Raw genomic sequence first — 27,196 nt, 5'->3', positions numbered from 1 at the left:
TGTGTGTGATCTCTCACACCAAACCGGCAGCCCCTCAATATAAGAGGCAAAATGCAACCTTGTACTCTAAAATGTGTCTTTTTAAATACTACTCTCCCTTTTTTTTTTCTACCGCAGCTGCAAATGTTTCGACGCTCCCCCTATCATCTCCATCCCAGAGGCTAGCGCAGATAAGGCGGCGAAAAAAAACGCACTCACGATGAAATGTTCTCTGAGCTCATGCAGTCCTCCCGCACTGAAAGAGCCCAGCAAAATGCGTGGAGGCAGACAATGTCAGAGTCCAGGAAAGCACAAAATGAATGCGAGGAGAGAGGATAGATAGCTGGAGCAATAGGAGAGGTGGCGGCAGCGTGATGAGAGAAGGCAGGAGGCAATGCTGAGGCTACTGGAGGATCAAACTGATATGCTCCGGCATATGGTTCCCGACTCACCGATAGCTGTCTGGCGTTGCAAGCTTCCAGAGGGCTATCGCCACTCGCTTGTGAACGGTGAGGGCTGCTCTCATCTTGGTATTCTTGTGCTTCAGGGCAGGGGAAAGCAAATCAAAGTTCCATGAAAGTGCCCTTATGCATGCGAAAGTTTCGCAGCCACTGGGATTCATCCCAGACCTGCAACACTATGCAGTCCCACCAGTCTATGCTTGTTTCCCGAGCCCAGAATTGGCGTTCCACGGCATGAACCTGCCCCATTACCACCACAATGTCCCCACTGCCAGGGCCCGTGCTTTGAGAGAAGTCTGTGTTCATGTTCTCATCACTCTCATCGCCTCCTCGCCTGCTTTTGCAGGTTCTGGTTCTGCATATACTGCAGGATAATGCGCGAGGTGTTTACAACGGTGATAACTGCCGCGGTGATCTGAGCGGGCTCCATGCTTGCCGTGGTATGGCGCCTGCAGGAGAGCAGAGTTGCAGTGGAAGCGGTGGATGATGGAATAGATATTTATAGAGAGATGCCACGAGAATGACGAGAGGACCTGCGAGATGGATTCATGAGAGCAGGAGAGCAGAGTTGCAGCGGAAGTGGGAGCCCATGACAGCCAACATGGAGAAATTTGCTATCAATCGAGACAGGAGAGCAGAGTGGCAGCGGAAGCGGTGGTTGGAATGCCAGTTTTTCCGACCTATTGCACCGTCTGCGGCCAGAGCAGGAGAGCAGAGTGGCAGCAGAAGCAGTTGTTCGATGACGACGGTTAGCAGTCCTACTGCACCATCTGCTGAAAGCAATATGGCGTCTGCACGGAAAAAAGGCGCAAAACAATTGTCTGCCATTGCTTTCATGGAGGGTGGGGCGACTGATGACATGTACCCAAAACCACCCGCAACAATGTTTTTGTCCAATCAGGCATTGCGAGCTCAACCCAGAATTCCAATGGGCGGCGGAGACTGCGGGAACTGTGGGATAGCTACCCACAGTGCAACGCTCCGAAAGTCGATGCTAGCCATGGTACTGTGGACGCACTCCGCCGACTTAATGTGCTTAGTGGGGACACACACAATCAACTGTATAAAATCGCTTCCTAAAAAATCGACTTCTATAAATTTGACCTAATTTCGTAGTGTAGACATACCCTAAGAGTAGAAAAGGGCTGCAGGGAGAAAGGGGAAGAACCTCATAGTCCCTCTCTGGGTAGTGGAGAGCAGAGGAGCTTCAGGACAGATTTTACATCCTGGGCTTGATGGAATAGGCTAACAGGGGTGCAGGGGACTCTGCTAGTGCACCTGAGTGAAAGCCAATCACAGGCAGAAAGTTGAGGATTCAAACAAGGGAAAGATTCCACCAAGGTAGTCTCTGAGTCAGAATTCTGTAGAAAAACAGAGAGCTGAGGATGACTCAGGATAATTTAAAAGTTCAAGCCTGGAGAAGGGGCCAAAGTTGCTTTTGTTGTGGTTTATAATTTTCCTTTTATAGCTTGAAGTCCTGGGGCCCTTGGCTCTAATAGAGTGGAACAGAAGAGGAGCCCTGGAGGAGTGGCAGATGTCATACTGATGCCCAGTGTCATGTGGGACACTAACACACCAGAAGGGGAGAAACTTAAATGACCTGGCCAGAGGGCCACGTCACAAGAGAGACCACCACAGAGCCTGAGCAGCTGATGGCAGGGGATATTAAATGACAAGAGAGCTGCTAAGGGGCATGCCTGCAGTGAGCGTACTTTTTTACAGTCTATAATAGCCAGTGAAATGTTTCTATTCTTTTACAGTTTTATCTGTAATACACAACAGGCAGAAACTTCTACAGAAGCACTTCACCTCCACACAATAGAGAATATTGTAAAATAACATTTTACATTCATTTAACACAGAAAATCTCAAAATTATATGAACTACTTTGCCCCATCACTGTCAATGGAGCAGCTGCTTAATAATGTACAGCAAATCTACTAGATGGTTTAGGGCAAGATGTGAAGAACACCATCATATTCGATTGGAATTACAGGAGGAACTGAGGTAGCTTACACTACCTGTTGGAGTATGCTACGGGATATTTAGTGACCAAGTGGCCATGAGCCTGTTTTTATGTTGCATCCAGTGGAACCGCCTCCAGTGACAGTTCCTTTTTACACCCTGCCAGGGCACTGATTTAAGAGGAAGAGTGCCATCTACTGCACTGCCACATCACTTCCCACAGACTTGTGAGTTTTCCTTGAAGGCTTCCTATCCAAGTACTGACATAGCCTATTTCTGCTAACATTTAAATATATAGTGAAATCACACTGTATGAGTGCAGAGGAATTAATAGCATTTTAAATACTCCTGAAGTATTATTTATTGCTTGCTGTTAGTGTAAGCTACATGTATAGTTGGGGCAAATATTTCTCTGTGTGCGGTTACAATGGTGTTACACAACTGCCATCGCATTCAATGAGAAATGTGTAGTGTCCATTATGTAATGCTGAAAATATTTCTCTACCTATCTGTGAATTAAGTCTTGTGCACAATACGTATATCTACAAAGAAGAATTTAGCAAGTAGAGATTTCAAAAGTTACAGAAACGTAGTCCATCTAGTCCAGTATCGCATCTTAGACAACGGGCAATATCTGCCGAATCACAGCAAGGTATAAAACCATGAAAATGGACATTATGTAAGATGTTCACAGGGGAAGTTTTTTCCTAACCTAAGACAACTATTGGAGGGTTTATTTCCTGAAGCATGAGGGCTTGTATCCTTGTGTTTTTATTTTAGCCAGTGTAAGTGCAGATATTAATACACATTTCTAAAACTTTTTAAAATTACACTAAGCTTGTTGTCTCAATCAAGTCTTGTGGCATGGAATTTCACAACTGATGGCATGTTTAACATCTTTTGGGAGATTGTTCTAGTGAGGAAATTAAATAAAAAGTTGGGGCTTTTGTGTGGAGGGTGAGATATTCTTTAAGATTCTAGTAGCATTTTTTAAAAGGCCCTTTTCACCCATTAGTATGAATACATGGACCTATTCGACACTCAGTGATACTTTCATGTAATTTAGCTGAAAGAGTATGTCTTTAGTAGTAAGAATATACTGTGGTTTGAATGTATTATATATCAGATGTGAAAATTGCATTTCGCATAATGCAACATGTAGAATTTCAAATAGGGACAAGAAATGCAGGAAAAGAGGATGTAGGCCAAATAAGAATGTTGAACAAATTCAGAAACAAAGCTTAGAAAATATTTCTAAACATTAGGATCATAAGCTAATAGCCCATCAACAGCTTTAATTTGTGCAACTGGTGAACAGTGTATGACAACTCAACATCTTGCTGTCCTAGATTGAAGTATGGGGCAGCGATCTGTTCTTAAATGGTTTTCCAATTTCTTCGGCATAAACATGCTGACATTAGGCATGCATGTCATCTTGTTCTAACCAGATTTTAATCTGGTCTTTTCAATGTCATTGTGCTTTATACACACAATATTCTAACTCATTCACGTTAAAATCCTGTGTGATCTTTAAAATATGAAAAGTCAACACAGCACAGGAAGTTGTCTCAAATTTTAAGCCTTAGTTTAGGCGTATTCGTGAATTTGCACCAATAGAATCCCCTTCATATAACATTAATATACCTCACTTAACACTGAGAAAAGGACAGATTGTCTAGAGATGTTGCAAAGGGACAATTTAAGTTTTCTCCAATTTACTGTTCGTACTGTTAGGTACTGGTTCAGGCTCATCTAATTGTACCTGAATGTGTCCAGCAGAGCTAGCCAAAGAGGATAGGTAGCTGGTTATTACTACATTTCTTCAATATGAATAAAAAGTTAATTTCAGTGGATGAATTTTACTGTATTAAACCTCTGTGTGAACACTTATTCAGAATTAAAGTGGCCTTAATTTGGTTTAGTTTAATTCACTTTGGAAATGATCCAAGCTAAACTTTAAATTCTGAATGGGGTATTCCCACAGTGGCTTAATGTGGCTTAAAACTAATCCACTGAAAATTCACACTTTTAGTTAATTTGGATTAATTTTCCTGATGTCCGTGTGTTGACAAGCCCTAATTCCTGGACAGAACCACCACATGTGCAAGTAGGTTTCCTTTTCCCTGTAATCCTTCAAACAAAGTGCCTTCCTAGTTCCAAAAATATGATGGATCTTACCAGGAATTTCTTTATGAGCTACACAAATTGAGGGTTTATATTGCCTTTCCCATATCAGCCAGATCAATTTATTTGCCTAAATCCCTCTCCCATCTTTTCATTTGGGTTGTTTTCTTAAAATTTTTTCATTCAAAAAACTGTATATATCTTGGAAATTAAATCTTTTGTTCCAGGCTCAACTCCTCAAATGTGGTTGAAAGTATAGATTGAGTTGCCCCATATCCAGATCTCACAATAAAATGTTTGACTTGTAAATACTGAAAATACAGTGTGACAAAGTTCCTCCTCTATCTTGGTGGGTCCTGCGCTTATTGGCTGATTTTCTTGCCTCAGAGATTCACCATGTGGGTTGGGGAACAGCCCAGAGACCTTCCCCTCTGGAAGAACCCACAGTCCAGGTCAACTGGGAGGTTTGGGGGGAACCCGGGCCCGCCCTCTACTCCGGGTTCCAGCCCAGGGCCCTGTGGACTGCAGCTGACTATATTGCCTCCTGTAACAGCTGCATGACAGCTACAACTCCCTGGGCTACTTCCCCATGGCCTCCTCCAAACACCTTCCTTATTCTCACCACAGGACCTTCCTCCTGGTGTCTGATAACGCTTGTGCTCCTCAGTCCTCCAGCAGCACACCCTCTCACTCTCAGCTCCTTGCGCCTCTTGCTCCCAGCTCCTCACACTCCCACCACAAACTGAAGTGAGCTCCTTTTAAAACCCAGGTGCCCTGATTAGCCTGCCTTAATTGATTCTAGCAGCTTCTTCTTAATTGGCTCCAGTTCTAGCAGGTTCCTGATTACTCTAGTGCAGCCCCTGCTCTGGTCACTGAAAACTACTCATCCAGTGACCAGTATATTTGCCCTCTACCAGACTCCTGTACCCCACTGGTCTGGGTCTGTCACAACAGGATCTTTATGTTGTTTACGTTACTACATACCTCGTTATGGTTTCAAATCAGGACCCAGGAACAACTATCTAAATTGAGTAATCTCAGCTGTTACCCACAACAAATAGTCACTTTGATATTTCCTAGGGATAAATTCACAGTTGTAAATGAAAGTAGCTAAGAGAGGGCATCTGATAAGACTGTAGAAGAAAATTTGTTCAAGGTGGTCTGGAAGAATGGGTGATCTTTTATTTTTGGTGACCTAAATTTCTTTTTAACCCAATAATTACTATGAATAGCTATATTTGGGCTCCAGCTTTTTTTCCCTTTTTTTTTTATAAAGAAATTTAGAGTGTGAAAGAACAATGACTGACTAAAAATGACAGTCCCTTATTTATGCAGTACACACTTTCCCCTGCACTATCCTGCCAATGCATCTCAAAACACCATTCTAGAGGGACCATATCTCTAGGGGAGAGAGGGTAATTCAATCTTCATGACCCTTCAGATTCATGGTCTCTGACAAGGTTGTCAAGAAGGTGCTATTTCAGTGTCAAATATAAAATGAAGTTATCTCTACCATAAAACAGGCTTTAATACGTACATGGATTATTTTAACCAGCTAAAAAAATTCTAAAAATTGATGGCATTTTTCAAAAAAATTTCAGCAGTGAGTGGGACAGCTTTTAAACATATAAAAATCTTATTTAGTTTGGGTCTGGAGGAACCTTCGCGCTCCCATTGCACCCCTAACCCTTCAAAGTTGTGTGTGAAAACAGCTTGTCTTTTGGCACACAAGAGTGGGAGATTGGTTCCAGGAAAATCTGTTAATGCAAGCCACTGTTTCAGTCCAAGAAGAAACTAGAGATTCAAAGCACTTCCCCTTTATCTCAAGATACCTGGCTGTTTTCCTAAACATTTAGAAATATTCTACACTGTGATATAGTAATATAAAGGTCAAAAATTGCATGGGAGCCGTATTACAGTGGCATAGCAAAAAATTTCATCACCATCAATGAGCGTTCTTCAAAGCAGAATTGGTCTTACTCCCTTCATAGAATCATAGAATATCAGGGTTGGAAGGGACCTCAGGAGGTCATCTAGTCCAACCCCATGCTCAAAGCAGGACCAATTCCCAGACAGATTTTTGCCCCCGATCCCTAAATAGCCCCCTCAAGGATTGAACTCACAACCCTGGGTTTAGCAGGCTATTGCTCAAACCACTGAACTATCCCTCCCTTCTAGCCATGAAACTTTGTTTACCACTCTTCCCCTTTTGGAGTAATTCCTGAATTTGAAGGGAACAGGTCGAATATTTATTCTGTTTGGCAGACAGAGATTTTCATAGCTCAATTAGCTGCAAAATACAGCAATCACTTAAATAAGAATGCTTAGGCTTCTTTAAAACTTTGATGTTTGAAATACAGTATTTTGTGCAGCAAAACTCATGTGTCTAAGGAACTACTGCGCTTACAGATTTGTATTGGCCATGCTTGTAAGTTAATGCAGGTCTCAACCCAAAGACATATTTCCATTCAGCACATTTTCCCCCTCTTAATGTCTCAGCAGAGTTGCAGCCATGACTATATAGTCTAGAAATGTGTACTCTGGTAGGTTTGCTATGACTTTATTAATAAAACATTGCCCCTTGCATCTACAATCTCCAGATCTAAATTATTTTGATCCATTTTTCTCCAAGGCTAAGAACTAACTAGGTGCAAACAACAACAACAATAAAAGATCTAGAAATCCATCTCCTAAAATGAAGAAAGTTGCCAGATATGACCAGGTAAACACCAATGGCATGCTTTTGTGTTGAACAAAAAGAAGCACCTGTGAAAGCTAATTGTGCATAGGACCACGTTAAGACAAATGTTGGAAGCTTGTTGGAAATTTTATGAGTTTATTGGACACCTGCATATGATACCAAATGATCAAACATTCTAGACAGAAAAAGTTATCCAAAAGGGTACACTTAATATACTCAACAACAAAAGCGTTCAGCAAAAGCCATGCTAATAATATCGCAGCATTTTATAAAGCATGAGTGATTTGTGGTTTTTCAAAACAAATAAGAGAAACACTGATGTTATGAGTAAATCTGAAGAACAACCAAAAACTGTCACTGAGGAAAATTTTTGCAGATGATAAAGCAATTTCATTCACTATCCAAGACCTTACTTGCTGGTACAGTTGTGGTCTTAGCGCCGAGTTCTCAATCATAGTGTGAACCATGGTGATTAAAGGTTCATTCTCTTTCATCTATTTCAAATCAGGAGGAGCATACAGCAAACATCAGTTTACACCATAGCTAGATTTGAAAGACGACACTGTAAATATAGCCTCTACTTCAATATTTTTTCTAATAATGCAGCAGTTTAAATTTTAACCAATTCCTTTAAAGATTCCATCATTTAGAAAAAGTAAATATTTGAAAAACATAAGTGATAAATATCAAACTCATGTTTCCCATATACAAAAGAATGTGTTACTATATTAATATTTCATAAAAGCTGCATCATTTCCACTGTGGTTCATGTTACTAGTAAGTCTCATTACTTCAAATGTTTCACCAATAAACTCAAGTTACAATAGGTAAAACATCAGGAACGACTGGATAAAATACTGAGTAGCCAAACCACGATATTACTTAGAAATAAGCCAGCTAGATTTGAAGTAATTTAAAACACAAATACAGTAATTTAAATATGCAGTAAGAAACATCCAAATTCTTATCCGAGAACCATCTCATAAAATAGTCCCCCAGACATTAAAATGTAGATTGCATCTTCAGTATGTTACGAGTTATTTGAGCCCTTCTGGAACGGAATACTAAGATCAAGTTTACAATGATCTACACTAGTACTTCACAATCAACAATGCAGCAATTTTTATGCAGCACTTTTTTTATATACAAAAGTAGTCAATTATATTAGTTATTGCATTTACCCACATATGGCTATGAAACCATCTTTTGCACATTTCAAGCTAGATTAGACATATGTGCTGCCATATTTGCAGAACAAATCATTTGTATTTACTGCCACAAGTGCAATTTTTAAAACAGATTCTGTGATCATTTATGAAAAAAATTTATAGAATTAGGCATTCAAAAAAATCCAAGCAATGTATAGAGCAAATGGCTGTCTTATGCCAGCATGCTGGTGAGAATTCTTACAATCTTATAAGATTTTTGAATATTGTGTTAGGTAGAGCTGGTTAAGAAATATTTTGGTTCCTGTCAAAAATCAATATAAAGTAAAAAAGTTTGTCAAAAATTTTCTTCAGAAGTTTTTAGACTTTGTTGAAAAACCAAAAACCGTAATTTTCAGTCTTAGGGTTGAAAAATTCTGTTTTCCCAACAAAAATTGAAAAAAATATCAAAAATGGATATTTACTTTAGAAATGTCCAGTTTGATACGCCATTTTTTGTAGAAAGACCCTTTGAATAAAAATTTCAACCAGTTCTTGCGCTACATCAATTTTACATCCAGCTATAGAGGACGTATGTGTGTGATCTCTCTCACCACGTAACTGTATACACAGTGGATTTTTATACGGACTAACTATTGTCTCACCAATTTGATGTGACAGACAACAAGCTGCTGCTCTGCTGCCCACCTAAGTGACAACAATTTCCCCATAAACTGAAAACTCCAATCTGTGTGTGGTTTTAGGGGAGGGTTCCAACCTTCTTTATCAGTGGTACTTTACTAATTTGCACTGGCTAAGGACCCCATAATTTGTACAAAAACAACTGTTTTCCCTCCCATTCTCAGTAAAGTTATAATCATTACATTTAAAAAGCAAATACTTCTAGTATACTATGAAGAATCAAATTTGAATTACAAATAAAGTAAGATACAATTACTAAATGAAGTATATTGTGATACATTCTTTGCTTTATTGTGCATTTATTTATTCACTCATCTGCAACATTCATTAATTCACAATGGGTTACCAGGTATTAGTGGGAAATACTGAGGTTCCAGTATACGTGAGGAATTTATTTCATACTGTGCCTCTAATGAGACAGTTATATTGTCCTGTAAATTAAGACATCCCTATTATAGACAACAGTAGAGTTTGAGAGGCAAAAGCAGGCCCATCTTGGATTAAAGTGAAATTTTCCTCACTTATTTACATTTGTCCATTTTTACTCCAATCCCACTAGGTAAAGGTCCTTACGCCACAGGGAACATTTGAAAATATTTATTTCAGTACCATTTTTCTAGCAAGATTTCTTTCCCCTATTCCTATAGTATATTGTTGACAAACCTAAAGAGAAGCAGAATAAGGTAATAGTCACATATGAAATACTTAAGTGTTCACTAAGTTTAAAAGTCTCAAAGGCTCTGTTTTTGTGCTACTTTGCAACGAGAGTTACTTGCTGCTCTAGCTTCTTTACACAAGTTCGTCTCAGCTGATAACTACCTGTCAGCAGATCAGTAGCATTCTTAGCATACACTAAGAGGGCAATTTTTGAGTCATGTGACCAAATCTTAAACTGGCCTGTGTTGAAGGAAAATACTGTATCTACAACAGTGAGGTTCCCCATAATATGCAGTAAATAGGAAACTACTAAAAACCAGAGCTAGTCAAAAAACATTTTCCCCCTTTTATAGAAAACATTTAATTTTTGTATACATTTTCCACAGACAAATTTAATTTTTTTGGCTAAATTTGAAAACAAACATTTCTATTAGGAAGTGCCTTTTTGGAGTTGTCGTCTGAGCAGGGAGCTGAGCCTATGGAAGAGAGTGGGAATACGAAGTATCTGAATTACATCTTTCATGATGTACAAGGGTCTCCTCTCTTATGGCAGCCCCGGTCCATGTTAATGCTAAACAAAACTAATAATGCTGTACACCAATCAAAAGCTCTTTTGGAAACAACTAAAGTGTGACAGAACTAATTTAAACCCACTATATAACAAAGTGCTGACAACTTGAACAAAATAATTTTAACTAAAGAGAGTCAAAACATTGTCAACCAAATAGGCTGTTTCGAAGCTGAACCATTTCACCGAGACTTATCAATTACTACCAAGTTTTCTAAGGTCCAGGGCTCTTTGGAACCTCTGACCAGAGCGAGCGAGCAAGAGATGGACCTGAATTGAGAGACTGATCTTTTAATCCAAAAACAAATGTTTTAACACAATTCTGTTTTGTGAAGACATTTGAAAGGTTTTGGTTTTGTTCTAACAGAACAAAAACAAATCCTGAAAATTTGAAACGTATTATGAAACTGAGTTGTCATCCTCCAGACAGCTCTAATTTTAATACTACAGTAAAAGCTTTTTTATCCAGCATATTCGGGGACTGGGGGGTGCGGGTAAGTCAAAAATTCTGGTTAACTAAGAGGGAGTGAGTTTGGGTGAGGGAGGGGGCTCAGGACTGGGAGTTAGGGTGCAAGAGGGGGTGTGGGGCGCAGGCTCTGGGAGGGAGCTTGGGTGCTGGGGGGGGTCTTGGGTGGGGGGTTGGGGCACAGGAGGGGTTTCGGGATGCTGGATCTGAGCGGTGCTCATCTTGAGCAGCTCCCTGCAAGCAGCGACAGGTCCCTGCTGCTCCTTGGCGAAGGCGCGGCCAGGTGGGTAGGGGGTTGGGGCGCAGGAGGGGTTTCGGGATGCTGGATCTGAGCGGTGCTCATCTTGAGCAGCTCCCTGCAAGCAGCGACATGTCCCTGCTGCTCCTTAGCGAAGGCGTGGCCAGGCGGCTCTGCACGCTACCTCCATCCTCAGGCACTTCCCTGCAGCTCCCATTGGCCACGGTCCTCGGTCAATGGAAGCTGCAGAGCTAGTGTTCGGGAAAGGGCAGGGGCAGTGCATGGTGCCCCCATGGCTATTCCTCTGCCTAGGAGCAGCAGGGACATGTCGCCGCTTGCGGGGAGCTGCCCAAGGTGAGTGCCGCCCGGATCTGGCATCCTAAAATGCCCGTTTCTAGAGCTTTCCAGATGGTAAAGTGACAGATAACACAACTTTTACTGTATCTTGGGGGACCTCCTCCTCCATTTTTACTAGAGGAGGTTAACAGCACTTCATAATTTTGACTGGAAAGGTCACTGCTCAACAGCAATCCCAGTCCCTAAATACCGTGGAGGGTCAACAATTGGGAATCAATCCTCTGTATAAAACATTGCAAAGTGCTGACCAAAAGGCCATTCCAGCAGAAACCAAACTATTTTTATATCCCTATGACAGACCGTTAAATGTTCAATATTTGTCAAGAGGTGATACAATATATAGTCAATTTATTCAATTTCACTCTACCATTTTTTATAAATACTAACCCACAGATATGCAGTAAAATTATCTGAACAGAAGTGGAAGAGCAAAATGGAACCTAAACTGAGTAAGACAGCAACTTAGTCACAGTACTAACATAAAAACAGATCCAAATTATATTATGAGTGCTAGGAAAACAAAATTTTACAAACAGCTGCACCATAACACAGTAATAATAGTGCATTTATATAGTTGTCTTATCTGAAGATACAAAGTTCTTTTTACAAACTTAAATTAAAATTGTGACACATGGCCAAAAAGGGTTAAGTACGGTAACTTGCAGGATAATTGACCCAGATTCAACCTTTAGAGACATGTTAGAAAAATATGTAAATATAATTAGGGCCATTCCATGTTAGATAGGCTACAGCTTTAAAATGTAAACTTGTATTGTTAAAGAATTGGAAGAAGATAGTCATTGTAGTAGTCTATGTTTACCCCATCTTGTTAGAGGTTGACAACGTAACCAAAAGGTTCCTGTCTAGGGCTGTATCCTAAATAACATTTACATGGAACTTGGGTGAAATAATGTCATTGTCTATGTGTCTCTTTAAAGTTTGTGGTAAACTGTCTATAAACTGCTTAATGGATAATTACCTTATGTTAATCCATATAGTTAATTACTGGTGATGGTTAGGAAACAAAAGGTTACTTCAAAAGCCCATTGTTCACCCAAGGACTGCATGCTGCCCAGGAACTGTATAAAGGACTCTTGGGACCTGATCCTTTCATCTCAAATTTGCTCATGTTTTATCAGGGGAAGCACTGAGCTTCAATATTGAGGTCTCCAAATTCATTTGGATCACCCTGGTATTGGACATTGGACTAAACCTATGGACTAATTCTAAGAACTCTATGCAACTCCAAAGCTCACCATCTCTACTATGAAACTGATCTCAGAACTGTATTCATGTCTGTATGTATACTGATCTTTTAACCAATACATTCTCTTTTCTTTAATACATTTTAGTTTAGTTAATAAGAATTGGCTGTAAGTGTATATTTGGGTACTATCTAAAGTATTCATTAACTTGGGAGGTAATGTGTCCGATCCTTTAGGATTGATACAACTTTTTATATGATGAACAAGATTTTCAGTAATCCCCATCATATTTGACTTTGCTGTCTAGAAGGGTGCCCAAGGCTGGGTTGCTTTAAGGGAATTGTGTTTTGGCTTCTGTGTAACCAGTAAAGTATTGTAAAAGCTGTTTTGGTGCTGGCTGGGTGAATCTAAGTGTTGGAATAACCACCAGTTCTGGGGACTGTCTGCCCCATTCTTTGCAATTTGCCCTAATTGAGCAACCTCAGCATGACCCCCTTCCCCGGGACCCCAGGCACAAAAGTATTACACATAAGCCAGCTAAAGTACAAAATGGTTTAAGGAAATGCCTGATGCCACAAAGCAAGTCAGTAGCAGAACTCTGAATAGAATTCAAGAAACCTATCTTAGATATGCCTGCTGTTTCCTGTAGATCATTAAGCCTTCCCCAAAACTGATGTCTGTCTTTGCTATGCTTTTTTATACTCAGTGTGGTATATGAGTGAGAAACAACAACATTTCTCCCTAAACAAGACATACATAAAAGCAGCTGAATCCATTTAATAGTTAGCATTTAAAATTTGTGAGTATATTATACTCAGATGCCATAACACCAAAGAATACAGAGCAACATTATAAGCCAATCTAAAATCTGCTGAACATCCAAGAAAACTCTCAGTGGAGTTTTACCAAAAAGATGTTCATTTCCCTTCTCTTTCCCTCTTTCCTCTCCATTGCCCCACACATTTGTAAGTTAATCAGGTATTCTTCCCTGTGACTGACATCTTTCTGCACAGATGAAACTTCACAGCATCCACTATGCTGATTGCATTACAACTATGATCAGCTAGAGAGCAGAGACTCTTCCTGTAGGAAGTTCTCTTCTATTATTCAATTTCTGACTTTTCCTGAGGTTTTAAAAAAATGTATACCATAAAAAGCTTCAGTACTGAAAACCATAAAAGAACAGATGCATACTGAATAAAAGATACTCTCTTTCTTATCAGATTCCTTGATCCAGGGCTGACTAGAGGTGAAACATCGTCTCCTGCCCCAGAAAGATCTCTACCTCAAGCAGAAATTCCTACTATCAGAGAAGGAAGAAGACAGAAGACTTCATGCAGTCCAACAGGTACGTCACTATGCCAATCTAATTAATCTGGGAGGTACTCATATACTCTGGTGATCAGACCCAGCACCAAACTCTAAAATACATAACTCAATCTCACTGAAAAGTATAGCTGGTTATTATTGGAGATTTTCATCATCAGTAACAAAATTACAATTAAGTTCTAAGACCTGTTTACGGAATTGCCCTCTGATAATGGGTGCAGGTTCTAATAAAACATCCATTTATGGGTGAAATAAAACATTTAAGTCTTGTGGACACAGTCTTTATTTGAAATTTTGATGTTTCCATTTGTGGTTATTACTACTTCTTGGTGTGAGCATGGTCAGGAAAAAAGGGCAATAAAGAGGCCATTGGAAATGGATTTAGTAGTACACTTAGATAATTAATCCTTTGGATTCATATAATGCCATGATTACATTTATACTACTGCCCTCGTAAAAGAGCATGCACTGGGCAAGCAAATAGTCTATGCCTATGATCACTGCTGGTGTCCCAAGTGGGCACTTGCGAAAAAAACAGCAAACACATCTGGCTCCTCTGATGTTTCCTGAATACCACAGCCACAAGAGTGGTTCAACCCCTCTTAAAAGAGATGGTGTTTGATTGGTGATCTAAACTCCTGGTGGCCATGAGATTTCAAGGAAACCTATTGTCTAGAGACAATTTTGTGCTGCACTGTCCTTATGTACCTAAAACTACAGAAAACAAAAATCCAAAACCAAAATGTAACAAATCATAAGCATCTCCAAGGAAAACAGCAGTATAAAGAACTGCCCTCTAGTAAAAAAAAAAAAGTTCCTATGATTTCTTGGGCTTTGTGAAACTAATCTTAATCACAGGCAATATTTCATTGAGACAGCTCAGCAATCACTATAGGTTACTTTATACATAAGGTTTTGCATGTAGTACTGAGAAGAGTGGAGTGCAATGCAGCCTTGGTTAGGAGGCAGTAGGCAATGTGTACTGTTCTGAGTTCCTCACAATCCAAAAGGTGGGTGACCAAGATAAAAGGATTGGAGTGCAGCTACTTGCACCATGGAGAGAGGTTTAGGGAATTTTATATACAGAAATTACAGACTAGTCATAAAAAGGAAATGTATAATTTATATATCAAGTTAAAATGAAGCAATCCAAAGAGGACAAAGGATTATTCAAGGTGATTAAAGATGCTGTAAAGAAGGAGCATTGGCCTGAAATTAGACTAGGAAAAATTTAGGCTATGCAGTAGGATTTTTTTCTCCTAAAAATAAGGTCAATTTGATAATGGACTAATTTGCTAAGGGAAGTAGTTGAAACACCAGCTCCAGAGGTGTTCAAGAAGATTACAATCTCTTACGGAATTTATATAGTATATGGGACAATCCTGTTCTAGTGCAAAGGGAGAGGGGAGAAGAATGGCGCAGATGACCCAGAACATTTATTCCAACCTTATGCCCTATGATTTTATGACTGGGAATCTCATTTTATACTAACTGCCTCTTTTTTACTGTATGTGAAGTTTAGCCATTTCCTTGATCTACTGCAGAGACTTGGTTTATATTTTTAAATGCCAGCATTAAATGAATTTATAAGAAACAACAAATGCAGAAGTACTTATTTCTGCAATCCTCAACTTTATAAGATATAATTACATTTGTTCTGGAATTCTAATAATCAGTTTTTACCTGATGTACTATGCAAGTAAAGAACTGCTTTACTACCTCTCAAACAATAAATGCCATTTCCTTTATTTAAATCAGAATATCACACTGACAGATCACTGAACAAACCCTGTAACCAACCAATAATATAAAAAATGGAACATAAGTAGTAGTTTAACATCTTGTATAAGCAATAACAAAATCAACGCTGGAAATGTTTGAGCTGGATGAAATACTTTGGTCTAACACAACTAACAGAGTTTCGGATTGTCCACCGCCTTACACCTTGGTTAGTCATTTACTAACATACATCAATGCAAACTGATTGCAAGATGAATGTAAATCACAACCAAATCAGAATGGTAGCATTTCATCTTGAACGCAACCTTGCACTCAATTTGCATTTATAAGTGACCACCCAAAGTGCAAGGTGATAGAAAAATCAAGCCAGAAAGGTTTTTTTTTTTTTTTTTTTTTTTTTTAACACACAATTCAATGAAGTCCTGACTACTGCAGCAATGCATAGGATGTCCAGGTGCAAAAACAATCAGGAAATTGTTTGCATTAAGTGTAATGTTTAAGATGTAAAATTCAGCATGCAGTGTTTGAAAATCAGTTTTGAGATTTTCATGTAAGAAAACGATAGTTAAACATCAATTTGCCTATATTTCCTTTCAAGTACTTGTTATGATTTTCTCTATTTCTGTCAAAGGTCTCACCATTCCGTTTAAAAAGCTCTCTTGCAAAACCCATTTGCAAATTTCATTTGAGCCTGTCTTGAAGACAAAAAGCTGAATATGACATCCCAATTGTTTCTTTATCAACAGATTTTGATGTCAAATTATTATGCTCTCACTCTGAAATCCAGCAGAAGAAAAATCTGAGTTATGAAGGAGTAAAGTCTTATTCATTCATAACTCATGACCAAATAGCTTAGCAAAAAACAAAATTAGGTAAGTTGTCTTTTGTTTAAAATGTATTTTGAAGTTTGATCTCAGTTTTCTTTGTTCTGAACACATTGAAATAATCAGAATTAGCTGTTCTCTATGAATAGTATACTTGTCACACTTGTCAGTTTGGAAATCTCTGATGAGTTTGGTTATGATGATAAAAAGTTGAGGAAATTTTAGTTAGTTACAGGAAAGCAGTGAACTGCAGGAATAAACTGGAACCTGAGAATTAAAACTACGTTCTGGTATAAATTTAATGCTCAGATTCTTATTATTTCATTCTATCCTATTTTCAATAAAATTTAAGTTTTTTTGTGATCTGTAAATAAAGGTAATATATAAAATACTCAACTCCAGTTCATAGAAAACATCTTTAAATATCTGGCACCTTTAAATTTGGCAAAAGCATGCAGCACACACTGAGACAAACAAAGAAAAAGCTGCTAATCCCACCTGATGATCCAAATATATGGCATTCCTTTGAAGGTGATGTGAAAGAATCTCATTCTAGCAGGCAGCAGTCAAGAAGATAAAGGAAAGGGACAGAAGGTGCAGAATGTATGAAAAGGTCAGTTTGGAAAGAGTTAAACTAGCCAGTGATCTTTCAATTTAATTAAAAACTAACGTTACATTTCTATACATTTTTACATAAACTGCTTTGAGCTCAAGAGAAAATGGATAATTAAAATTTCCTACAAATATCACTATGAACTACTAGAGTAAATTTTTAAAAAGCCAAGCATATTCAATTAGACAAGGAAGCAGGAAGATACAGAAAAAGGTATACCTTTGCTTGATGAGGTATTAACTTGCAATTTCATTTCTTTATTCATGTCAATTTAGTAACAATTTTCTTAATACACACAGAAAACCAGTACGTGCATGTGGATTTTCTATACATGACTACATAGCAACTATAAACCCTTTGATAAGTTTATGTGCTTTAATGAATGACCTAGTTTTGAACAAATTATAGAAAACAAATCACACCTGAGATGAGGCAAATAATCAAAATAAATTCACTCTCTCATCTACCATAATACATATTTTTAATGGCAACTATTTATGTTTATGGCAATTATTACTTATTTTAGTATATTTCACCTGATCAATGTACAGAGCCTGTAATTTTGCTTCCAGTTTTGTGGAAACAATACATTTGGAAGTGTTCCTACCCCTATTTTGATTCAGTAATGTACTCTCAAGCTTTGTGTTAAGAACTCAAAGGGTTAATAGCTGAACATCACATATGCAAGGCAACAATGGTATTCTAATCTACATCCATGGCTAACCAGAGAACTTTGCACTAATGGCATAACGCAAACTTTGATTAATGAATGGCTCAGAGCTAGTGAGGATGGTACACAGCACACATTACTTCATAGCTGACCTTTGGGCTGTTGGCCTCAAGTTTTAGTTGCATGAGCTGTGCTAGTGTGTGTTCCCGGATACTACTCAGTTCAGCTTGCTGCCGTCTCAGCTTTATTAGCAGCAGCGTGAGCTCCTCTGGCTGAAGGAGTGCAGTGTGAGAAGCCAAAGAGTGGAGAATAGGTTAACTGGTGTCCTGAACAACACTTAATTAAACTAAAGGCATCTTCTCAAGGTTAACTGTTAATATGCCAAACACATGTTAAATTCCTTTAAAAAAACTTGTACTATAATATTTTCCCCAAACTGCTTCCCTAGAACTTAGAACAAAAGGTCAACATAAAATTTATAAGAATTCAAAGCACTTGAACCTCAAATGGTAGAAACTGGAATTTTGTGTACAAAGGGGCACAAAGGTTAGGAGCTTGCAGGAGAAAAAAGAAATCTATGTGGTCACTACAACGGTGGAGGCTACAAGTGTCATCCATATCAATAAGAGAGGAGGAAGATAGAATCCAAGGTCAGAAGGGACCAGGCATCATTATCTAGTCTGACCTCCTGTACTTTGCAGACCACAGAACCTCACCCACCCACTCCTGTTATAGACCCCTAACCTCTGGCTGAGTTACTGAAGTTCTCAATCATGTTTTAAATACATCAAGTTACAGACAATCCACCATTTATACTAGTTTAAACCTGCAAGTGACAACTGACCTGTGTCCCATGCTGCAGAGGAAGGCAAAAAAAACCCCATGGTCTCTGCCAATCTGACCAGGGGGAAAATTCCTTCACGACCCCAAATATGGCGATCAACTAGACCCTGAGCATGTGGGCAAGACACACTAGCCAGATATTCCAACCCCCAGGAAAATATTGTCTATACAATAGCAAAAGGAATGGGGAAGAAATATTGAAGTTTACCCTTTACTGAATAAAACTATTTTAAAAGAAACATTGTCAAGGTTGGTAGGCTCAGAATGTGACCTACTTTCTCTTTTATCTGTTTAAAAAGTCCTTGGTAATCCTCTGCATGTGTGGGGTTTTTTGGCCAGGACATATTTCAAAGCCCTTTTGTTTTACTAAATAATGAGACTAACCAAAGACCATCAAAACAAGCATATGGCATGGAAGAAAGTGTCAGAAGCATGAAAGAGAATTTGTCCCTTTCACCTCCTCAAGGATTTATAATAAAAAAACTAATCTATAAATATACCTTAATACTGTACCTTTACAGCCACTGGCAATTTATAGGTTAGGCTCTCACTAAACATTTAAAAATAGAGATTATTTGGAAAGAATAGTCATGTGCAACTATTATCACCTGCATAATTTCAAACAGCCTTATTTTTAGGAACATCTCTGTCTGTACAATTTTCTGAGGATCCTCTCTTTTCTTATTTGCAATACTGGCAAAAAAAAACAACAACAAAAAACAAAACAAAAAATACCCAGATTTTGTTTTGTAAATGGCTCACTTGCTCCTGTTGCTTATTCACCACCTAAAGTAAGTCTAATGAGCGGTCAATTATTTCCACAGCAACTGACTTTGTTGTCACAGTTATTGAATTCAAGTAGGAAAAAACCACACAGGAATACAGTAGATTAACTTTTACTCTGTTTTCATAAAATTTCCAAATCAAGAAGTGGGGAGGAAAAATGTAGAATGAGGTTATATTATTGAAAAACAATTACTATCCATTTGCTGAAACTAGGGTGACCAGACAGCAAGTGTGAAAAATCGGGATGGGGGTGAGGGGGTAATAGGAACCTATATAAGAAAAAGCCCCAAATATCAGGACTGTCCCTATAAAAATCGGGACATCTGGTCACCCTACCTGAAACACAGAACAAGAGTCTGAGAACAAGCTCATGTGTTTCTTGATCTAACTACAAACAAAACACACATCAGTACAACTGTGGGCACATACTGCAGAAGTCCACTAGAGGGAGCAAATTTTACTATAACTTCAGTTGTCAATCCCATCTAGCTTTCACTGAAAAACACAATATAAGAATCAAGTTCCATAATGGGTAATCTTGCACTTTCTAACTGTTCATTTCAGTACCAACTGGAGTATTATTTCCAGAAAATATGTAATAAGGATTTAGGTCACTACAATATATTTTAAAATGTGTTCACAATGAAGATGGACAGGCTTTCACGTAAAAAATTAAATTTTAAACAGAACTAATTTCTTTGCATGACCACATTCACAGAAATAAATTGAAGATAGTAACATCTCTGTATGGTAAATGCATAAGAAATTGATATTTTCAGGGATGAAAACATTTTCTTTGAGAAGTCTTGCATGAACATAACTTAATTTCCAAATTAAAAGTAAATTATTTTTATGGTATATTAATTAAAATCCTTGGTTTGTGTGCATACTTGTCCTATCACAGAGAAGCACAATGCATAATAGATTGCTCCAACTCCCAATATCAGCTAGTGATAGTGTTGCCAATCCTTGTGACATTCTGTGAGTGCTGTAAATCGGACAGATTCTGGGGGCTCTTGTGATAATACAGGCAGCGCAGGAATTTTGCCAGAGTCACCTACAGTTTTTCCCTTTGGCTGCTGCCTACAGTACCCGTTGGCTGCCCATAGCAGGCAAAGCCTTGGAAGAAGTACAGAAAGAACAACCCTTTGCTTCCCACCCAGCTCAGCAGCCTCACCCCAGCACGACAGTGTAAGAAGAGGAAGTTATTGGTGATCAGAGTCCAAGGAAAGAAAGAAGCAGCTCCAGCAGCCTACTGGGGTTGGTGTGGAGGGCTGCAAGAAGCAGGGAGGTCTCTGGGCAGTAGGAGGGCAATAATGGAGTCGGAGAGCAAGTGCAAACGGGGAATGGGGCCTGCACTGTACATGGGGACATTACATATGGATTTAAGGTACAAATTTCAACCTGTAATTTTCAAGCTTTGGGGATAGGGAAGGGGAGTTCAAACATACTTTAAAAATCTTGAGTTTTGGGCTCTTGGAGTTGGCAATACTACATTGACACATCACCATTAATAGAAAATATCTAATGAAAGAGAAGCCTTAATTCTGTTACAAAGACAAATGCTCTATACAGGTGAATAAGAGCACATTATTTTACTGTACTATTCTTAAAAATTCAGAAGAGGCAACTTTTTCGTCAAATGCATGTTGGAAAAATCCTAAAATAGAAAACTTGATGCTGTCCTATATGTTTCCAAAATAAGATACTCAATGTGTAAATGAAAGTTATTTCCAGAAAGAGAATTGTATTTGTTGGCAGAAAATTTTAACTAAAACTTCTATTCTTGCAAATCCTCAATGTTAGCAAACAGAATCAACTTGTTTGGTTTGGAAATCTTTGGTAATTGAAGACTGCATTTAAAACAAGCTCTACAAACAGAAATGTTGCAGTGTTGCATATTTTATTTTATGGATTGTTCTTAAATAAAAAAATGATGTACTAAATAAAAGTGCCACTCACCGTTTTGCCTTGGAGGCTCTGAGGAGTAACAGGCTGTAAAGTCAGACCTGCTGGCATCGACCTTCTTTCAGGCATGAAGACGTGCTATGGAAAAACAAGACTGCATATTATAATCCATGGTTGTCTGGCAAAGTTTTTTGCATTGAGGGTTAAATAGGAATTTAATATAATTTTACAAGTCAATTTCATTCTTATGAAACGTGCCAGAGGTATGTCTACACCGCAAATAAAAACCCATGGCTGGCCCGTGCCAGCTGACTTGGGCTTGCAGGGCTCTGGGTGTGGGGCTGTTTCACTGCAGTGTAAACATTTGGGCTCAGGCTGCAGCCCAAGCTCAGGGACTCTCCCACATATCACAGGATCTTAGAGCCTGGACTTCAGCCCAAGCCCAGAAGTCTATGCTGCAATGAAACTGCCCCACAACATGAGACCCGAATCAGCTGGCATGGGCCAGCCGCAGGTGTCTAATTGCAGTATAGACATACCCAGAATGACAGCATTAGATAACGAAGTCCTCTGTTGGTCTACAAAATATATTCAAAAGCAACTCAAATCCTCTGGCGTGCCTGAATCCATGCCCTGGAAGGACCACTTCTAAACTTGAGAAAGTACTTCAGTCTTCATGGCTCTTTCAGTTCATGGCCCTTCCACTTAGAGTTCCAGCAAGAATAAATTGGGACCAAGCGTTGTGGTATTTTTTAATGAAACAATTTTTGTTGAGAACTAGACAGATCACTGAATCATTTGATCTAGGTCATGAAATATTTCAAGGCTTTTGTTCAAATAGCTTTTGATCTCTATCTAGTATTTCAGCACTATCAAGCCTAAACCATTCAGTCCCCTAACTTGTACATTTTAAATAAAGGAATTAGCAATGTGTTCAAGGTTTTATGAATAAACTTAGCTTAATGTTAAAAAGTACAAAATAAATAACCTGAAAACCTAAAATCAGTAGATGACAATGAATGGCACTTTCTAGATTAACTTGGCTAAAAAGAATTGAATATATAATAGTAGTAAAATGTATTATACAAGTAAACTGAAAACTCAGTTTAGACACCGTTATATAAGATATAGTATATATCCTGTGCGCACTTGACTATGATGCTCTTTTTTAGGGCTGCATAAAATGTTGAGTTAAATTTCCAAAGCAGTAATGGGCAACGGACTTCAAAACAGAAAGAAACTGCTCTTTTGTTGGTTGGAGGTATTTCAACCCCAAAAGGGGAAAACACACAAAGTAATTTAAAGATCTTTAAAGTTTTTTTAAATCTTTTCCATGCTTCAATATTGCAGGAAGCCACAACATTTCATAAAGAATCCTGGGTCAGAGTTCAAGGAACAGCTTCAATGAAATCCTTGAGCACCTTACGTAGTGTAGAGCAGGAAAATTGTTAGTTTTACATCCTACTTACAACAGCATGATTTTTTTAAAAGGAGCTCTCAACTGCAGAAACAATGTGCATAGCATAATTTAATGAGTCTACCAAAAGCATGTTGGGGATCTAGGTTTATGATTCTAGCTTATTCCCTCTGACCCAAGCTGGCAAGGGCTAACAGACTTATGGAGGGTCACTGAGGTCATATGCATGTGGTTCTGCTGTTCCTTAGTGATCTCACTGGATAATTTAACAGTAACTAGAAAGTTAGTCTGACTTGTAGCTGAAGGTGAGAAAAATAAATAGGCAAGGACTTCGAGTGCTCTGAAGAGAAGCTGAGAAAGATTACTATCATTTCCAAAAATCATATTGGACCTTGATTACAATCCCAGAAATTCTAAATGCCCTTTTTCTTCAGAAACCTGTTTGCAGTCCCTTAAGATACTCTGGAGACTAATGAGAACACCGACTTGCTTTCTGTCTCTCACAGCAATGTATAGTATGCTATACAAGGTTAAATTTAGTACCATTAAGAGAACACTTCTCCATCCTCTAAAAGAAAATAACTTCTCCCATCACTTACACAGGCTACACCTGACTTTATAAAGTCATTTTTTTCTTTGAAACAAACATTTAATATAGTAATTATTTTTTCATAAAAACAAACAAACAGTGGCATGTAACTATGCCTACAATAGCAGAACTTTCCAAAGTAACATGGAAAGTCAGTGTTCTGTTACCTGGAACCATTCTATTTAAAGAAGGAAACTGGAAATAAGTTGGTCTATTAACTATGTATAAGGAAAGTATTCACCTTAGCATGATGCGTCCTATGTCTGCGGTCAATTGTTACATCTGCTCTTTGCACTGGTGATGACACTTCTGATCTGTATGTCCGTTGAGGGGAATATCCTTGGTAACCAGCTATGGAACCATGGGAAGGTGATGTGGGAATGGAATGCATCACCTGATCAGAAATATTGATCATGGTTTTTGGACTACTTAAAGTACTATGTCTAGTAAGAGTTGTTTGCTTATTGTAAAATTGACGTTGTTGCCATTCATAGAGTTGCCACATTGTGTCATCCCGCATGGATCTCCGTTTTTCTTCAGCTGTTACTGGTCCTATGGTCCTGTCATAAACTGATGGTGTCACACTACAAACACTCTCTGGCCTCGTTTTGCTGTTCCTTGGCAGGGTTCTATAGCCTTCTGGGTAACGGGGTGCAACTTGGGGTCGGTGGCTTGGCATATTTCTTGGTAGCGTCTGATATGAAATTATGCTGAAACAAGAGTTTTCCATTAATTGTCAAGAATACTGCTATTATGGGAATACAAAGTTATCTAATTTCTTTTCCAGGCTTGTTAGATATAATACTTCATAATCTGTTCTAATCTACGGGCATCACATTTTAAAAGATCTATGCTCTCCATCATATGAAGGAAACAGTAAAGGCTACTGAAAAAATCAAGTATGCCAAATGAATATATTATATATGATGCAACTGGATCTTTTAACTGATTGGATTAATTATTCAACCCAATAATTCATACCAATCCAATCTTCACATCAGTTTACTTAGTACCCATTTCTGGGTCAGTTCCTGAGAGGTGCACCTACAACTCCTATAGATGTTTCAGATACTTGGGATACATAGCCCTATGATCTTTTATTTTGTTTTTATTTCAGCTCAAACCTGCAAGGTGAATAGTTTAGTGTCAAGCTTTTAAAATTTAAAATTAAGTCTTATATTGTTTGTTCCAATACAAATTCATGAACAGGCAAAAGCTGACTATTTGTCTATAAAAGCGGATAATTGCAAAATGATATCAAAACCATTTATTAATTATGGCTAGACTAAGGCAGAAAAAATGGTAATAATTATCTAATGCAATTATATTCTGCAATTTTAGATAAACCATTCACGTAAATCAGCCCAAGCAGAACAAACAGCAAATTATTTCTTTGTATTACAAGACAACAATTTTAATGCTATTTTTTACTTTTTAATTTGTGTGTGAATTTAAAACTCTTCTTTAATTGGATACCAGATTAAACAGTTCTGAAAACTGAAGTCCTTCAGTGACAGATCAGGTGGCAATGCAAAGTTTTCCCTAATGAACCATCAATATGCCTCAACTGTGACTGGAGGGAAGTGAGACAGACTTGGACCAAAGAGTCTGACCTGTCATGATGTTTTCCATTTAATGTTATTTGTAATGATGATTTTTGGATGTTGACACTTTTCTAGCGAGAAGGAGAATAACACCTAACTCATTTCACACAGGACATGGAACAGGCATGAGCTGTCACATGTAAAGTAGGCTAAATTCAAACTGACAGCATAGAGGTGAAAGGCACTAAACATCTCATTACCAGAGCTATTTAACTGTTTGAATCATCACTAACTGTAGTCCTGGAACTGAAAATTAGTGGGTTACAGCAAACGGCACATTAAAAACAGAGTTAAGACCTAAGTGTAATTAGCCCCTTACAAAATAAGTATTAAAAAAATTGTTTGTAGCAACTATCTTTCAGTCATGCAAAATAAAAATGTTAAGCTAAATAATTCATTTTTGAACATTTACTATTACCTATAATACTTTACAAGAACTACAGATGGAAACTGCTTTAAAGTGCTTTACATATACCAATGAATCAATCCACACAATCTCCCAGAAGTATTATCTGCAAGGCATTTTGTAGATAGGAAAATTAATCATATATAAACATCATATATAAAAATGTTAGTTTTTCCACACAAGTCTTCTCAAGATCATCCTGTTTCCGTTCACCCAACTCTGTGCATTTGCACTGCCGTAATTATGAAAAAGACAATAAAAAACAGTTACCAACCTTTCATAACTGTTGTTCTTGGAGATGTGTTGCTCATGCCCATTCCATGCTAGGTGTGCACATGCCACGTGCACAGCTACCAGAGATTTTTCTTAACATGAGCTTCCCTGAGGGACTTAAAACTGCTCAAATGCAAGTTGCTCACTGGTCTGGGCTTGCCGCAGGAGGTACATGGCTTGAAACCTGGGGATGGAGGCATCCCTAGTCCTTGGGACGATGTCCCTCGACGACTGGGACCACTATTTACACTCTATACACTAGTACTGATTGATTACTAAATACACTAATTGCATAAACTATATACAATAGACTACAGAGTCCAAACCATTGGGAAAGCCTTGCAAGAGAGCAAGGAGGTGGTTCCAAGTAACCGTCACAGGTGGTAAGAAGGAATTGAGAGGGTGCAGAGTCGGCAGCGCCCCTTATATCAGCGCATGTGTGCGGGGCTCCAGAAGGTGCTAGGGCCAATTACTACGGATGCCACTAAGGGAAAAAAATCTCCCGCATCTCTGCACGTGGCGTGCGCACACCTAGCATGCAATGGACGTGAGCAAGCATGCTCATATTTCATCCCTTATATTTCAATACAACACATCCAAATTCCCCTTTCCTAGACTTTCCAGTGGATTTGTCAAATTAATTTTTAGCTATATGTAATGTTTATGATTTTAAAAGTTAAGATTTTCCAAAGGAATCCCAGGGAGCTAGATGTTCATTTCCCATTGAATTTCAAATTTCATTCAGTGGGAGTTGGGCATTTGTCTCCTTTAAACTTCTTTGAAAATCCAATCTAATTTGGGGAAAAAATTCTTTGCATTTTTAATGTATGAAAAATTGTAATTTAAAAATGCCTACACTCACTATTTGTTCTTAAGTTGTGGAACTTAAGATTTAAAACATCCAACACCTCTTACTAATTACTAGCACTAGAAAAAAAAAAACCCTTAAATGATGCCCTGGCTTGCAATCCAGTGATTAAACCCAAAGCTGGGTTGTCAGTGCTTTGAGGGTACCAGCAAGACTGACCTAACCAAATCCTAAATCACACACAAAACCTCTACTAAAAGCAAGATGCCTCATGTGCAGCAGCAGGACAGTAATCCATCATGTAAGCTGCTGAGCTGCAGTAACAGTTCTATGGCTGGCTTTATAAATAACCCACAAAATCTTCAACTTACAGAAAAACTTCTGCAAGATAAAAAAAACCTCTTTAAAACTTTGGGAATGTCCCCATTGCATGTGATTATTGCTGGGCTCTAAGATTTGTTCCAATCTGGAAGTTAACTCACTTACTCTAAAGGGGGAGAGAGCTTGCTGATATGCTTTCTATGTGCTCGATCCTGTGACATGTAGAGATCTCTCAGTCCTATAGGCACAGAGAGAAGCACCTTACAAGCTCAAGACTAAAAATGCCCCTCCATCATAAAGAGTACAATTAATGGTTTCCTTAGACTGCCTCGTATGAGAGTATAGAGGAAAATGGCAAATGGAGGAGAGTTAAGTCATCTCTTCAAAATATAGGGTAGAGGAATCCAAAACTATGTATGGGACCAATCTTCGGGTTAAGAATATGCTCAGTGTACTCTGTAACAAAGACTGCAAATATGCAGATATTTGGCACACAC

General features: G+C 38.5%; 1 protein-coding gene across 2 annotated transcripts in view; it reads right to left on the bottom strand.

The window, feature by feature from the left end:
- PLEKHA5 (pleckstrin homology domain containing A5) overlaps positions 1-27,196 on the bottom strand; it is a 280,511-nt gene that overhangs the window by 39,454 nt on the left and 213,861 nt on the right. The window contains exons 11-15 of one of the 2 annotated variants that reach the window (XM_065422970.1): positions 23,529-23,997; positions 21,336-21,419; positions 17,897-18,016; positions 16,960-17,013; positions 7,644-7,724 (exon numbers count right to left, since the gene is read on the bottom strand). In XM_065422970.1, coding sequence (XP_065279042.1) covers positions 7,644-7,724; positions 16,960-17,013; positions 17,897-18,016; positions 21,336-21,419; positions 23,529-23,997 — 808 coding nt within the window. The remainder of the gene's footprint in view (positions 1-7,643; positions 7,725-16,959; positions 17,014-17,896; positions 18,017-21,335; positions 21,420-23,528; positions 23,998-27,196) is intronic. The other variant, XM_065422971.1, reaches the window with a different exon arrangement.

The sequence above is a fragment of the Emys orbicularis genome, chromosome 1 (genome assembly GCF_028017835.1).
Source record: "Emys orbicularis isolate rEmyOrb1 chromosome 1, rEmyOrb1.hap1, whole genome shotgun sequence".
In the NCBI taxonomy this organism is placed as follows: Eukaryota; Metazoa; Chordata; order Testudines; family Emydidae; genus Emys; species Emys orbicularis.
The sequence above is the reverse complement of the archived record's forward strand: the minus strand, read 5'-3'. Positions and strand labels throughout refer to the sequence as shown.